We start from the raw sequence: 16356 nt of genomic DNA, 5'->3' as shown, positions 1-16356 counted from the left end.
GTGTGGGAGTGGGTTTTTCCAACATAATTGGTGTTCAGTGGTGGGATTGAGCTGTGCCTACGTATACTCAACAATAACTGTGGGTAGTCCATAGGCCTACACCGGGAGTTTTCTCAAAGCGGCCTTCCTAATTGTGGGTTTTTGTTTTTTCCAAATTTACTCTGGTGGTGGGAGGAGGTATTATTAAAGGTACCCCCCTGCATAGTTACTGCACAAAACCTGTCCTCTAACCTGAGTGGGCGAGATGGAGTTTGTACTAGAAAATCTAGAAACGTACACTGTGGCCCAACTCAGGGAGTTTTGCCAGCGGGAGGGGGTGTACTGTCCCCCAGGAGCAAAGAAGGGTGCACTCCAAACCAGCTTAAGGGCTTGGGGGGAGGCACGACGGGAAAGCAAGGCTGAGGAGGAAGACAGGGATGGAGAGCCTGACACCGAGGGGGCTGAGATGTACCAACCTGAGGTGGGGAACCTGTCAGCGGGGCCCAGGACACTTTCCAGGAAGGGCAAGGGCAGCAGTGCCTCTAGTGGTGGCTTGTCTGAAGTGGAGTTAACAGACCGGAGGGAGAAAAGGCAGCTCACATGGGACTTAGCAAGGCTGGAAAAAGAGAAGGAGGAACAGAGGATGGCTCATGAGATAAGGCTGAAAGAAATAGATCTTCAGATCCTGAGAATCGGGGCACACCCTGTACCTAACGGTGGCAGCAAAGACCAAGAACGCGAGTACACCAGGGAACCCAAACCCTACCTGCCAAAGGACATAGTAGCTAGCTATGGGGCGGGTGACGATATCGCCAAGTGGCTAGCGGCCTATGAGGTCTCGTTGAGGTCCCATGGGGTTCCAGAGAAGTACTGGGGAGGGGGATTGTACAAGTACATGCCTCCAGCTGGTAGGGATGCTTTATTGGCCCTCGAAGAGGATGAGCAGACCCACTACCCCACCATGAAACTGGCGCTCATAAGGAAGTTTGGACTAACACTCGAAAAGTACAGACAGAAGTTCAGGGGTAGTCACAAACTGGGCACACAGAATTGGGTGGACTTCCTGGACTATGCAAAGAAGGCACTTGAGGGTTGGATTCAGGGCAGTGAAGTGAGGAACTACGAGGGGTTGTTTGACCTAGTACTGAAGGAACACCTGCTCGAGAAATGTTTCCCTGAACTGCGGCAACACCTGGTGGATAGCAAGCTGACCAGTCCCCGGAAGCTTGCTGAGGAGGCGGACATTTGGGCTAGTACCCGGGTGTCCACAAGGGGGACTGGAGGGGATACTCAAAAGGCCGGACAGGGCGCCCCCCAGAAGAAAGAGGGAGGGGAAAAGAAAAAGGAGTTCTCCAAAGGCCCCCAAAATAACTTCCAAGGGAAGGGAACAGGATTCACCCCTAGGGCTAATCCACCCAGAAACCCTAATCCTGGCCAGAGTCAGCAGCCAAGGGTTGTCCATTGCTATGAGTGCGGTGGCGTTGGACACTATAAAGGAGATCCGAAGTGCTTGAAACGACCACCCCCTCCCACTGGAGGAAAGACCCCCGGAGTAGCTAGTGTAGTGCTCGGGGAGGAGATGCCCTTAACTAAGGGAAGGGAGTGGGCGGGTGTCACTTTAGTGTCCCTGGGAGAACGGGAGATGGTTCCTAAGATCCAGGTGCCCGCAAAAACCGCAAAGTATGGGCAGTGGGTCACCATCAACGGCCAAAGAGGGGAGGCTCTGAGAGACACAGGAGCCAGTATGACTATGGTGCGTAGCCAACTGGTGTCTCCAGAGCAGGTAATTCCCGATGTACTCCACCCAGCCGCGATGGCTGACGGCAGAACAGGCCACTATCCCGTGGCTGAGGTTCCCTTTGAATGGGGGGGGGGTTGCAGGTTCACTTCGAGTTGCCGTAAGCCCTGCCGTGCCAGTCGATTGTCTGCTGGGGAATGACATGGAGCACAACGCTTGGAAGGAGGTGGAATACCGGACTCACACTGAGATGCTGGGTACACCTGACTGGGCCTGTGTTAGCACAAGGTCCGCGACTACCCGAAGAGGGAGTTTATTTCGGCTGGAGCCTGGAACAAAGGCCCAGCCAGCTGCCAGTCAAGGGAAGAACCGAGGACAGGAGGAGCCTGCCTCGGCGTCCCCACCCCGTAGGACGGATAGGCCACCGGAGGTGGTGGACCAGGAGTCTGCGGTGGGGGACGTTACCAAACTGGAGGACCTACCCATCCCGGCCGAGTGGCACGTGGAGGGAGGCCCGTCCAGGGAGGAATTCTGCCAGGGCCAGAGGGAGTGCCCTACCCTTGAGGGGCTGAGGCGACAGGCCGAAGCCCAGGCAGCAGGGAACGTTGAAGGGAACTACAGTGTTTACTGGGAGGATGGCCTCCTCTACAGTGAACCCAAGGCACCCCTACATGGATCGTCACGAGCCTTGGTAGTCCCTCAACGTTATCGAGCCTTCCTTCTGGAGTTGGCTCACGAGATACCATTGGCAGGACACCTGGGGCAAGACAAGACCTTCGCCCGTCTCGTCCCACACTTTTATTAGCCTCAGATGAAAGTGTCGTCCGATACCTACTGCCGGACATGTGTGTCTTGCCAAGCCAGTGGGAAAACAGGGGTGAAGCTGAAAGCTCCCCTGGAACCACTTCCTGTCGTTAGCACCCCCTTTGAAAGGGTGGGCATCGACATTGTGGGTCCGTTAGATCCACCGACTACAGCTGGTCACAGGCTTATCCTGGTCCTGGTGGATCATGCCACACGGTACCCAGAGGCAATCCCTCTGAGGACCATAACAGCACCTGTTGTGGCTAGGGCCCTGATGGGAATCTTTACCCGAGTGGGTTTTCCCAAGGAAGTTGTGTCCGACAGGGGGACCAACTTCATGTCAGCGTACATGCGGGCGATGTGGAAGGAGTGTGGAGTGACCTACCGGTTCACAACTCCTTACCACCCCCAGACAAATGGTCTGGTGGAGAGATTTAACAAAACCTTGAAAGGCATGATCAGAAGTCTGCCTGAAAGCCTGCGGAGGAAATGGGACGTCCTCCTACCCTGTTTACTTTTTTCCTACAGGGAAGTGCCACAGAAGGGAGTGGGCTTCAGCCGCTTCGAGCTTCTGTATGGGCACCCTGTACGTGGACCTCTCAACCTGGTGAGAGACGGATGGGAAAGAACTCCCAGAAAGCTTCCCCAGGATGTGGTGAGCTACATGCTGGCCTTCCGGAGCCAAATGGCTAAGTTGTGGAAGCAAGCTTCTGACAACTTGGAAGCCAGCCAAGCAGTGATGAAGGCGTGGTATGACCACAATGCTCACCCGGTGGAGTTGGAGCCTGGCCAGAAGGTGTGGGTGATCGAACCGGGAGAGCTTAGTGCCCTCCAGGATCGCTGGTCAGGACCCTTTGAGGTGTTGGAGAAGAAGGGTAAGGCTACCTACTTGGTGGACCTGAAGACCCCTCGTCAGCCCCTGCGGGTGCTGCATGCCAACCGCCTCAAACCCCACCACGAGAGGCCCGAAGTCATCTTGATGATGGTGACTGACGGAGGAGAGGACGTGGAAAGCGAGCCTCTCCCTGATCTGTTTGCGTCTCAAGAGAAGGATGGGTCGGTGGAGGGAGTGATTCTCTCCCCATCTCTAACTCCTGAACAGTGGGAGGACTGTCGCCAGGTCCTGGGGCAGTACTCCTCGTTGTTCTCCCTTGTCCCGGGTAGGACTCACCTGTGTGTCCATGACGTGGACACAGGAGACAGCCCACCTGTGAAGTCCAAGATCTACCGGATGTCAAACAAGGTGAAGGCCAGCATTCATAGTGAAGTCACTAAGATGCTGGAGCTAGGAGTGATCGAACCTTCTAGCAGCCCCTGGTCCAGTCCGGTGGTGTTAGTACCAAAAGCTGCACCACCGGGTGCCCAACCAGAACTGAGGTTCTGTGTGGACTATCGGGGACTGAATTCAGTAACCAAAACTGATGCTCATCCGATCCCTAGGGCGGATGAATTGATTGACCGGCTGGGAGCTGCCCAATATCTAAGTACCTTTGACCTTACTTCAGGGTACTGGCAGATCTCTTTGACTGATGGAGCAAGGGAAAGGTCAGCCTTCTCCACGCCCAATGGCCACTACCAGTTCTGTGTGATGCCCTTTGGGCTCAAGAACGCACCTGCCACGTTTCAGCGCCTGGTAAACCAGATCCTCACCGGAATGGAGAGTTTCTCTGCTGCTTATCTGGATGACATAGCCGTCTTCAGTAACAGCTGGGAGGATCACTTGCGTCACCTGCAAGCTGTTCTCCAGGCCCTGAGACAAGCTGGATTGACGATCAAGGCCAGTAAGTGCCAGATCGGGCAGGGGTCGGTAGTGTACCTTGGACACTTGGTGGGTAGGGGAGCGGTGCAACCCCTCCAGGCGAAGATCGAGGCCATCATGGCCTGGGAACCCCCCAAGACACAGACTGAGGTCCGAGCTTTTTTGGGCCTCACGGGATACTACCGCCGCTTCGTGAAGGGGTACGGTACCATCGTAGCCCCCCTCACGGAGCTCACATCCAAGAAACAACCTCGACGGGTAGTCTGGACGGAGGCTTGTCAGCAAGCCTTTGTGAGATTGAAGAAAGCCATGTGCGAGGCCCCGGTCTTAAGGGCCCCAGACTTTTCCAAGGAGTTCATTGTCCAGACAGATGCATCAGAACATGGCATTGGGGCAGTGTTATCGCAACTCAACGAAAAGGGTCTGGATCAACCCGTGGTCTTCCTATCCCGGAGACTACTTCCCAGGGAACAGAAGTGGAGTGCAATAGAGCGTGAAGCCTTTGCAGTGGTATGGGCTCTGAAGAAGTTGCGGCCATACCTGTTTGGCTCGCACTTCCTGGTTCAGACCGACCACAGACCCCTTCGTTGGCTGATGCAAATGAAGGGGGAGAATCCCAAGTTGTTGAGGTGGTCTATTTCCCTACAGGGAATGGACTTTCAGGTGGAACATCGGCCTGGAGTGGACCACGCCAATGCAGACTGTCTCTCAAGGTACTTCCGCCTTAGTGATGAGAACTCCCAAGGGGTTGGGTAGCTCTCCCCACTTTCAGCTGGGGGGGACGCGTGTTAGACCTGTCAGCCCTTTGGGTGGTCCCTCCTCATCATTATTTATTTTGTCCCACTTTTGCCTCAAACCCTGTTTGAATTTTTCCTTTTTGGGAACCACCAGACTTTTTCGTGTTGCTGCAGATTCAGGGAGCCATTTTAGCTACCCCTGAAACTTCTGTCTGAGGGCCTGGAGCACAAAATGGTGGCCACCTGTGACATCACCAGCATCCACTGGAACCTACCAGCACCTTCCAGAACATTCCAGAACCCTGTGACAGTTGGAGGCGGTTTAGAATGTTGGGAAGCTAAGACAGAGAGTTGGCAGTTGGAGCTGGCAGTTGGCACCTGACTGGTGAGGAGTGAGCAGCAGAAACCTGAAGGAGGAAGGAGTGAGGCAGCAGGGGTGGAAACTTGTGCCTGGAGTGGGGTCCATAAACCCACCCTTGATACTAGTCCCTACTGACTGAGCCCAGCCTAGAGCCCTGTGTGGGAAGAAGCAAGAAAAACTATCCTAAGGACCTGGACAGCAGGAACAGGCCTTAGAAACAGAGAACAGCAAGATCCTGACCTGGAAACTGGTTTCCCTGGAGTCCGACGTCGAGTAGCCTGAGACCTGGAGCCCGAGGTGGAGAAGCGGCGCCGACTGGAAAGCGGACGTCGTACCCGGAGCCGCCAGAGGTCGAGAGAGGGCGCCGTCAGAGGTCGTGAGGAGTACCAGAGGTTGAGGAGGAAGTCACCCGAGGTCGAGTGAGCGGCGTCATCGGAGGAGTGAAGTCCGCCCTCCGGATTCATCGGAGACCAAGGTGAAGTGTACCGGAGGTCGGGAGTGAGGATCGCACTCCGGAGTCGCCGGAACCTGAGAGAATCGTGCCGGAGGTCGGGAGTGGAGGTCGCACTCCGGAGTCGCCGGAAACCTAAGGAGAGGAGCACCGGAGGTCGGGAGTGAGGATCGCACTCCGGAGCCGCCGGAAGTCGACATCGAGTCAAGGCCGGCCGACGTCATCGAAGTTGAGGTCGCCATCGGACCGGAGCCGCCCGAAGTCGACATCGAGTAAAGACTGCCCGACGCCATCGAATCGGAGGTCGAGATCGAGCCGAGGCCGCCGACATCGAACCAGAGCCGCCTACCGGCGTCGTCAAGAACTGACATTGTGCCGAGGCCGCCGCCATCGATCCGGAACCGCCTCACGGCGTTGACACGACTCCAGCGGCGTCGGAGCATCAGAAAAAGGGCAGTAAGTGGAGTAGAGGGCGCCTAAGGCCCTGTGGAGACCTGAGAGACCGCTCTAAGGGGCTAGGGAGGTGCTGGAACCAACCTGACTGTGCCAGGGGTGAGCTGGGACTAATCTAGAGAGGTTGTGTGGAGGGAGAGAGCCAGGTCTCTGGTATTCCCCCCTTGATCTACCTCAGTTTAGGCCTCAGCCTTGTCCAAGCCAGGGAGTAGACACCCCCAAGCCTTCCACTTCCCCACAAGCTGTGCCTGGGCCAAATCAGCCCTTAGGAATTCAAAAGTGATCTGATTCTATGAGTGTCACTGTCAGCTTTTAAGTATTTATTAGGGGCACTGTATTTATTGTATTTAACCTATTTATTGCTTCACTGTATTTATTGGTCCACAGTATTTATTGATGCACAATATTTATTGGTTTACAGTATTTATTGCCTCAGAATATTTAATTGCCTGTATGTATTGCACTTATATTTATGCCTTCATTATTTATGATCACCCCTATTTATTGAATCATTAAGCCAGTATTTATTTGACCTGCACTATCTAAAAAGTGTGTATATTGTGATTGTTATTTATTTATCCAATCAGCAACTAAGAGAAAAAGAAGATAAAGAAAGATATTTTCATAATTTTTACGGTGTAGAGTCGTTTTTGGAACGGATGCACGCATGGTTATTGTTTGGGTATGTCGTATGCTTAGCACGGAGCCTGATTCCTGACCACTCGAGCCAAGCTACCACTGTGTGTCCGGAAGAACACCACCACCCTTTCAGTGTGGGAGTGGGTTTTTCCAACATGGCCCCTTTACACGCAGCACTTTGAGTTAAAGGGGCGTTCCATGCGTGTTCTCACGCAACACCCATTGAACCTGACACATTCCCATATTTGTGAGAAATCGTAAACCTGGGAATGCGTCTGAATGCTACGCCTCTCCAGGGCAATGGCGTAAAACAGGCCCCTGCAGCCCCAGTGGTGCGGGGGACCTCACGCTCCAGGTGGCCCCCTTAGCACAATACTCTGGCTGGCGAGCTCCAGATTGAGTCCGCATACCTTGCAGGGGGGCCCCCCTCAAGTTTCGTTACGCCAGTGCTCCAGGGGAGCCATAGGGAGGTGCAACAAGGAGAAATGTTTTCATTTCTCGTTGTTTTTTCCCTCGGAATTAACGCAAGGCAGCCAAATGGTTTGCGGCACCGGGCTGCGTTAATTCCTTTTCTAGTATTTAGATATTGCAGTGGGAATATATAATGATTTTAAAATTTTCACTTTGGCATTTGAGTTAGTAACTCTGACATTGAGGCAAATGCACCATATTGTGCATTTTAAACGAAATTGGGATTATATCAATTTATTCATTTTTTTTTTTTTTTTTTTTAGGTTTTTATATAGCGCGAACATGACCCTTGCGGGTATCAGAGCGCGTTACAAGAGAGGTAATTAACAAAGGAGACAATGTACAAGTGAAACATAGTATTTCGAAATAAAGTCTTATGTTCCAGCTGGTTGTTCTAAGAGTCCGCATCAATATTTAAGTAAATTTCGACATGAGAAGAGATTTGACTTCTTTTTTTTAAATAGACAGTTGAGGGGTTAAGTCTGGTTTCTGGGGGTAATGCATTCCAGATCCTTGGAGCAATACCAGAGAAAGCACGGTTATATGTTTTCTTCTTGGCAAACCTTTGAGGCTTTAGAAGAAGGTTGCTGGCGCACCTGGATGATCTGTTTCCACACGAAAGCTCCAGTTTCTGGGCCAGATAGCTCGGTGTGTTGTGATGGATGGCCTTATGCGTCATGCAGGCGATTTTTAATTGAATTTTTGCTTTGAAGGGTAGCCAATTGAGCGCTTTGAAGTCAGGGGAGATGTGGCTACCTGCGTATTTAAAAAAACATTTTCTTATATAAATTTACATTTGTAATACTTTTAGACGTTTGTGATGAAGATTTTGAATTAATATAGGACATTATTATCATCAAGGACCTTGATATTACATAGGTACCTGAGCCCTGTTTCAGGAGTAAACCACTGTTACCAAACAGTGAGATTATCAGTACAACAGTAGACAAAGGTAAAATGGGACTTTGTAGTGGGTCTGGTAGTGGAAGGGTACATTTGTGTAGATTTATGTCTAATATGGAACTTGTTAGCCTTACAGATTTAGAGCTACACCCCAGAATTGAGGGCCCTCTGCCAAGAGGAACTTGAGGTGTTCACCACACCTTTGAAAACTGAGTCTGAATTATGGCACCGGGGATATATGTTTTATATATCACTGTGAACACCGTGGAGGAAGTGAGACAAGGAGAATGATGGTATGTTACATCACGGTTATCTGGTAAGGAGATTATTAGAGGGGCGCCAAAATGTTTTTAAGGAATTTGCAGTGGCCCTCATCTTAAATACGAGGCGTAGAGGACTGCTGGGTATTCAGTATATATACATTTCTGAGTTGTGTTCCCTTGGTGAATGCTACTGAATGTGTTTTCATAATGTAAGGGTATCATGATTCCAATATGGGGGATGTATTATGATGATAAGAATGCTTATAGGCAATGAATATCATACGATAATGGACAGATGTAAATGGTCTTTTAATTTTAAAAGTATTTGTGTAATTTTTTTATGGTTTATGATTGTTTAGAATTAATTTACAAAAATATAAAAGAATTAGCTTTTTTTTAAGGTGAAGTTTTTCGTTTTCTATTTGTTGGAATGGTTGTATAGTTGTGATGTTTTATTATGTTACGTATTGTTTACTTCTTGATACTATCATGTGGTTGTTCATGTTTTTAATTTACATGATTTATATTTTTTTCTACATGTTGTATGAAATTGCTTATTTTAACTTCTGGAAGATATATTTATCTATTAGTCCTGAGGAAGGTGGAATCTATAAGTGAACTTCAACGAAATAGGCGAAATATAAACATACAGGCACTGGATTTCCTTATATATTACTAATTAAAATGCGTAGACATCCAGTGATCAATATTGTAGAGGTGTACATATTAGAAAACAGATTGTTTTGTCTGAGCGCCTGATTTAGATCTTGGCAGGACTGGTCCTGCCGCCGCTTTTTCAGCGGTCTTACCATCTTCCGACTTAGCAGTCCGCCTAACGATTTAGATGTTGGCGGGACCATGGGCGAAATACTGCCCCTGTCCCACCGCCTCCGCCAGGAAACTTCTTCTGCGTCGACGGTGGCACAGCCAGAATCCAGCCAAGAGTAACGCTGAGCTGATAGCAATGTGCCTTCCCGCCGAATCAACAGTGGCTTGAAGACCTCCAACATAGAGGTGGCGGAATCAAAGGAAAATAGGTAAGAATGTACCTTTTCTCTTGCTTTCCTCTTTCATTTTTATCTTGTACCCCACCCCGTTGTTCAGGTCTCTCCTTTGCTGCTCCGACTCCAGCCTGACTCCAAACGACTCCGTTGTCCCCGAGATTTCAGGTAAGCTACTTGTACTATTGTCCTATGTATCATATTTTGAAAAATCACTGTAGTGTTGTGTGTGTTGCATGTAATATGTAACATAAGGGCACATAACACATTGCCTACATATGTATTTCAATCAAACATGGCAGAAATGTGTATTGACACATTTATTAGTTGTACTTACCAGTCTCCACACCATCATGAACCATAATGCGTCAGCAAACCGCCGCCAAGACCGACAGCACAACGAGGACATCTAAATTGGCACTGCGCAATCGCCCCGGCCTGGCGATGGCGGACTACTGTGACCCACAACATTAGACCATCGCTGCCTTCTGTCCATAGCCACAACACCTACGGACAGCCTTCAGCTTGACAGAGTACTTAGAACCGCAGCCGCAGTGGGACAGCGGTAATACTGCCAAGATCTAAATCAGGCCCTTAGAATTTTCTGTTTTGTAATATGTGGTATATTTTGTATGTATCTGATCTTATGTACTTTAATCATATTGCGGTATAAAAACTATGTATATTTTCCAAGCTTGTGGTATTCAATTTTGCCATGTATGTGAATGATGAGTGAGATTGAACGGTTGTGGAGTATTGATGTCATTATATTTTAATAGCCTCTAAGGGGAGCATTTTGTAATTTGTTTTATAAAGCCTTGTCCCCTTGGTTTGAGGGGTTACTTTCTATTTTGTTTGGGTTCCTGGGATATGTATCGACATCAGTAACAGACCTCTAGTCAGAGCCTAGTGCCGCATGGCTTTAGACTGCAAAAATAACTGCCTTGATCTTGTTCCTCCTGGTTTGTTTGTATCATGCATGGTGGTGGCAGTGTGCGTTTGAATCATCATGTCCTTTGATGAGAAAGACGAGGAAAGGTTTGAGTTCTAAGTGTTCTGCCTTCAGTTCTAAAAGATTTATGTGATAAGTTGAGTGTTTGAGGCATGTGAGCTGTAGATCACATGCTTTGCATACTCCTGCCATCTAGTGTTGGGTCCGAATGTTTGCAAGTTGTTTTTCTTCGAAGAAGTCTTTCCATTCACGTGGTAAGGTGACTCCTCCTTTCGGTGATAGTGCGCATGGGCATCAACTCCATTGTTAGATTGTTTTTTTTCTGCCATCGGGTTCGGACATGTATTGTTGCCTTCCGGTTCGAAGCTGTTCTTCAGGTTCCCCTCGGTGCGCAATCTACTCTACCCGCATCGGTATTGTTTCAAACGTGTATCCCACATCTCCGCGTATCGTACACATCGAGGAAAACCTCTATTTCGATCGAAGATCTTCGAGAAGGCCGTCCGTCCTAACCGCGTTGGTCCACTTCGCAGTCGATGGAATTAAAATTCTGCCCTCAGTGCCACGCCAAGTATCCGTGCACCGACTAGCATTAAGTGTGCAACTTGTGCTTGTCTCCGGAGCACAATGAACAGGACTGCGAGGGGTGCCAATCATTCAGATCGAAGAAAACACTCTGTGACCGTTGAGCTTGACGTCGCGAAATGCAAAGTCAAAACGTCGAATACATGCCGGACATCTTTGCCTTAGGATCCGAGCACGAATTCGATGCACAAGGGGCCGGGGAAGAACAGGAAGAACTTGTCTCCATTCCAGAATTGCACTCTGAGATGGAAGAAGACTTACCACAAGGTCAATGTCCCGTGAGTATTGAACGCCCCTTAACCCAAACTCCAACTCGGTCGAAACAAAAGGCTTCGTCCCGCCACCGTCTTCAGACCAAGGTCGGCATGACAAGATGTTTCTGACGCCCCGCCATCCAGCTCAGCACCTAAACACGTCACTAAGCCTTCCGGGTTGGGATCGAGTCAGCCAAAGTCTGGGACCAAGCCGAAACCTTCAGGCTCGAAGCCAAAAATCGCTTCGGATCTGAAATCATTGACACTGAAAACAAAGCCTCCTTCGGCACCCAAATCTTCTGCGCCAAAAAGTCCTTCTATCCCGGAACCAAAATCCTTGGTGCCAAAACCTAAAACTGTTCCTCTGAAGCTGCAACATCTGATCTTCAACGCCCCAACACCCAAATCGGATCCAAAACAAAAGGAACTTTATATAAATCCAGATACAGGACATGTTCTTACTAAATCACCTCAGAAACACAAACCAAAGTCAGAGGATACCCCTTACTATATTCCTTTGAAGAGGAAGAAAGTAGGTACTAACACCTCCCTTCCTCCTCCTTCACCACGTTCCCCTACACAAACTTCTCCACCTTTACCTCATTTGCTGATTACACCAACTAACCCTCCACCCCCACCTGATGATGATAATGATGATGGAGATGAGGGGGGGACAATATTTTACTGATAGACCCCTGGCAGGATGATAACACGGATTCACCTACAGATAACGACCCAGATCTTTACCCTGTAAATCCTTCCCCTCCTGACGACAATGTAGGATATCTAGAATTACTTGCTAGGGTTGCAGAATTTCATGGGGTACAGTTACATAAGGAATCTCTAGAGGAATATTTCCTATTTGAAACACTCAGTAGCACACAAAGGGCTAGCCACACTCAACCTATGCTTAAAGGTATGATGAGACATGTCGATGATATCTTTAAAGATCCAGTGCATGCTCGCATTCTCACCCACAGAATTGATGAGAAATCTAAGCCTGCTCCCTCAGATCCAGTCTTTATTAAAGGACAGTTACCACTAGACTCCTTGGTGGTCTCTAATGCACGTAAACGGGCCAATTCACAGACTACAGGGGATGCTCCCCCTCCAGACAAATAGTCAAAACATTTAGACGCCTCCGGTAAACGAGGAGCCGCTCAAGCAGCAAATCATTGGCGCATTGCCAACACCCAGGCCCGGCTAGCCAGATATGATAGAGCACACTGGGACGAAATGGAGCAGTTGATACAACACCTCCCAGGTGAGCACAAAGCAAAAGCCTAGGACTTAGTTCAGGAAGGGAAGCTCATATCCAATTCCTCAATTAGATGCACTTTAGATGCTGCAGACACCGCAATAGCGATATCAAAACTAGTGTGTTATTAAGGACACCTGCATGGTTGAGGATTTCTGGTTTCAAACCCGAAGTCCAACAGTCTATTTTAAATACTCCTTTTGACAAGGAACATCTCTTTGTGCCCGAAGTAGATAAGTCGTTAGAAAAAATGAAAATGACACAGAAGTAGCTGAGTCTATTGGAGCTCTGCAGTCTCCCTCTAAACAGGTCTCCTTTAGTCACTCCTTCTACCGTGGAGGGTTGAAAACCATATCCTCAGACAATACTGCCGCCTCCTACAAAGGCAACAGTCAATCTTCCTCCACAAGGGGCTACTTTAGAGGAGGATACAGAGGCAACAATAACAATGGTCAAAGCAGGGGTTCCACACCATGTATTTCCTCCTCCCCTAACAAGCAGTGACTTGCCAACACTTCCCCCGATAATTTAACACCTGGCGGGGGACGTCTTCTACAATTCCTCCCCATTTAGCAATACATCACCACAGACAAATGGGTGTTAAGAATGATCAAACATGGTTATTTCCTGGAGCTTACCAACAATCCTCCAAACATTCCACCACATTCTCACAAAATGTGATCCAGAACATTTATATCTACTTCAGCAAGAGGTCCAGTCTCTTTTGTCCAAAGGAGCCATAGAACCTGTGCCGTTACAACATCAAGGGACAGGAATGTATCCAAAGGGTGGCCCCTTCCCGACCCTGTTCCACAGACAGTGCTAACAGCAGACTCATCGCTAACTGGTGAGGGCGCTCACCTACAAAGTCACACAATTCGAGGATTATGGACTATAAAGTACAAGAGCCTCCATATAAATCACCTAGAGCTACTAGCAGTGTGTTTAGTGCCCAAAGCCTTTCAATCTCACCTAATAGGCAAAACTGTCTTAGTCCGCACAGACAATATGACAGCTATGTACTATATACAAAAACAGGGGTGACACACTCTCCACAACTGTCACGCCTAGCACAAGCCATTTGGAAATGGGCCATACATCACAAAATCTATCTCCTAGCAGAACATCTTCCAGGAGTAAACAATCCAATTGCAGACCTTCTTAGCAGACAGAGACAGCAAATCCACGAGTCTGAACTTCATCCAAAAATACTTCTACCCTACTTTCATGAATGGGGATTTCCTCACATAGACCTGTTCACCACAGCTCAAAACGCAAAATGCCCACGCTTTGCCTCCAGGTTCCCACACCCGCTCTCCAAAGGCAATGCCCTGTGGATGAATTGGTCAGAGATATTTGCCTACACTTTCCCGTCTCTCCCACTCATTCCGCTGGTAGTTCGAAATCTCAGACAATCATCCCTCAAACTCATTCTCATAGCTCCCACATGGGCACGTCAACCTTGATTCACCACCCTGCTCGAGCTCTCGGTAGTACTACACCAAAAGCTGCATCTCAATTCCAGTCTCCTCACTCTGAGCCATGGATAAATCAGGAATCCAAATCCCAAGGAACTCAACCTGGCTATTTGGCTCCTAAAGTCATAGAGTTTGGTTATTTACAATTACCACCAGACTGTATGAATATCCTAAAGGAGGCTAGGAAACCTACTACTAGGGCATGTTATGCAGCAAAGTGGAAACGACTAGTTATTTACTGTAACACTAACCATATCAATCCCCTTGATGCTTCAGTACAAAACATTATATGTTATTTCTTACTCTTACAGCAATCTGGATGAGCTTATACATCCATTCGATTGCATTTAGCAGCAGTAGCTGCATACTTACAAAACAGACAACACTTATCTCTATTCAGAGTGCGAGTTATTAAAGCCTTTATGGAAGGACAAAAATGAATAAGCTGTCCGGTTTTAGGTTTAAACCTATAATAACTGATAAAACACCACTGAAAGAGAAATAGCCCTCACCAGTGAAAATATATAAACACTGAAAAAACACCCGCACAATCACAAACTAAATGCCATTCAAAGAAAGAAAAAGGAGAGTGAAAGAGTAATTTGTTTCTTCCTGAAGGGGCCAATACAATGTAACTGTGTTATACAAGCTAGAAGCAAGAAAGACTGGGCTAACATTATTCTGCTTGAGTTTTGTTGTTTAGGGATGCCACAAAAATATTGTTTCTTCTTCCTTTTGCTTTTTTCAGTTTTGTGGTCTTTGGTCTAAAGATACAGCGTTTTTAGAAGCATGTTTTAGGTCTTGTTTAATTATTTTATAATCTGTAGAGAATCAGGAAATATCAAAATCATATTTGATATTTTGGCTGCGTTTGATTCTTTCACTGATAGGTAAAATGGCCTGGAATCTTTCCCAATACGTGTCATCACATTTACCCACAGAGAATGGATAAAAACTCTTGATACATCAGCCCCTAGTTTCTAGTGAGTCAGTATTGATAGTAGGTGAATTACCAACACCTCAGCCTTTAAACATTCAATGCAAGGTATAGTGACAAGTATATGTGAAAAGAGTGCTATCACCAAGCATCTGGGATAGTGGTGAAAACATGACACCAGACTTTTGAAAAACATGGAACGCAGGGTCACTTGGAGTGCTCTGCAAAAAAGATTCTTTCCAAGTTCAACAAAGATTGGAGTGATATTGTTTGTATTTGCAGTGTTTATGAAAATGTAGTGTGATGACCTGTCAAAATCGATACCTCAGCTGAAGCTCTTCCCTGTAAGATATCCTTGCCACTTGCTAAGTCGTATGCTGCAAGCATCTTTACAATCTTCAGAGTTAATGAAAATGCTACTGACTTTTCAGTCCATTCTGGTGCACTGTTTTGATATTCACAGGAACTAAAATGCAAATATTTCTAATTTGGTGCTTTGTGTGGCATCAAAGAAAACGTCATCCCAACTGTGTCACTTAGATGATGGTTCTCAATCCAAGGGGCGATGAATGCTATATTATCCATGTGGTGATCCATTACAGAATTTTTGCTGAGTGTTGATGGAAAAGGCAAGAGAAGATCTTTGGTCGCATATTGATAGTGATGTGAAAAAAAGTACACTCTACTGCATTCTTAAATCTTTACAGGAAAACATAACTGCTGTAGTGGACATAAAAAAACTAGAGTCTGAAAACACCCTTGTCTGCCAAGTGTTCAGCATAATTGGTGTAGATGTGAAACATCTCCTTGAGAGTAGGCAGGGCAACACCTTTACTGACTCTGGTACTGCAACATGTTCCTTGTTGGGGTGCTTTCAACTTGGTAAGCATAGCACTGTTGAAGAGCAATTCAGGAACTTTTACTTTACAGTGTATGAGAAATTGCTTGCAATGATGCATGGAAATGTCCTTTCACCAATCATGGCATTTGAAGTCAACGAAACCTCACTGTGTACTCTCTACAAGTTCTAGATCACTTCCGTCAAGGGGCATTTCCTCCGTAGTTTCAAAAGGGTGACTTCATTTTTGACCACTTTAATAACTCAGAAGGCCAAAACGCCCAGTTTAATGCAAATGCTGCAGAACCTGCCCTGAGAATCGCAATCTTCAAGTGCACCAGTATTGGCATGGAAAGCTATGTCAAAGGCCAGAGTTAACAAATTGTGTACTGGCTGTTTTGGCGTTGCCAGTCTCAAGTGCCAATGTTGAGAGGGCCTTTTCACAGAAAAATGTTTACATGGGAAGGAAAGAGTGAGCACACATGACCAAAGACT

The 16356-nt window shown here is 47.6% G+C and overlaps 1 protein-coding gene across 1 annotated transcript in view; it reads left to right on the top strand.

Moving 5' to 3' along the window:
- The window catches only part of LOC146820941 (two pore calcium channel protein 1-like), a 653069-nt gene that overhangs the window by 618892 nt on the left and 17821 nt on the right, over positions 1-16356 (top strand). Inside the window, exon 18 of the mRNA XM_085609765.1 lies at positions 9663-9727. Coding sequence (XP_085465891.1) covers positions 9663-9727 — 65 coding nt within the window. The remainder of the gene's footprint in view (positions 1-9662; positions 9728-16356) is intronic.

Source organism: Triturus cristatus, chromosome 6 (genome assembly GCF_964204655.1).
Source record: "Triturus cristatus chromosome 6, aTriCri1.1, whole genome shotgun sequence".
NCBI lineage: Eukaryota > Metazoa > Chordata > Amphibia > Caudata > Salamandridae > Triturus > Triturus cristatus.
The sequence above is the reverse complement of the archived record's forward strand: the minus strand, read 5'-3'. Positions and strand labels throughout refer to the sequence as shown.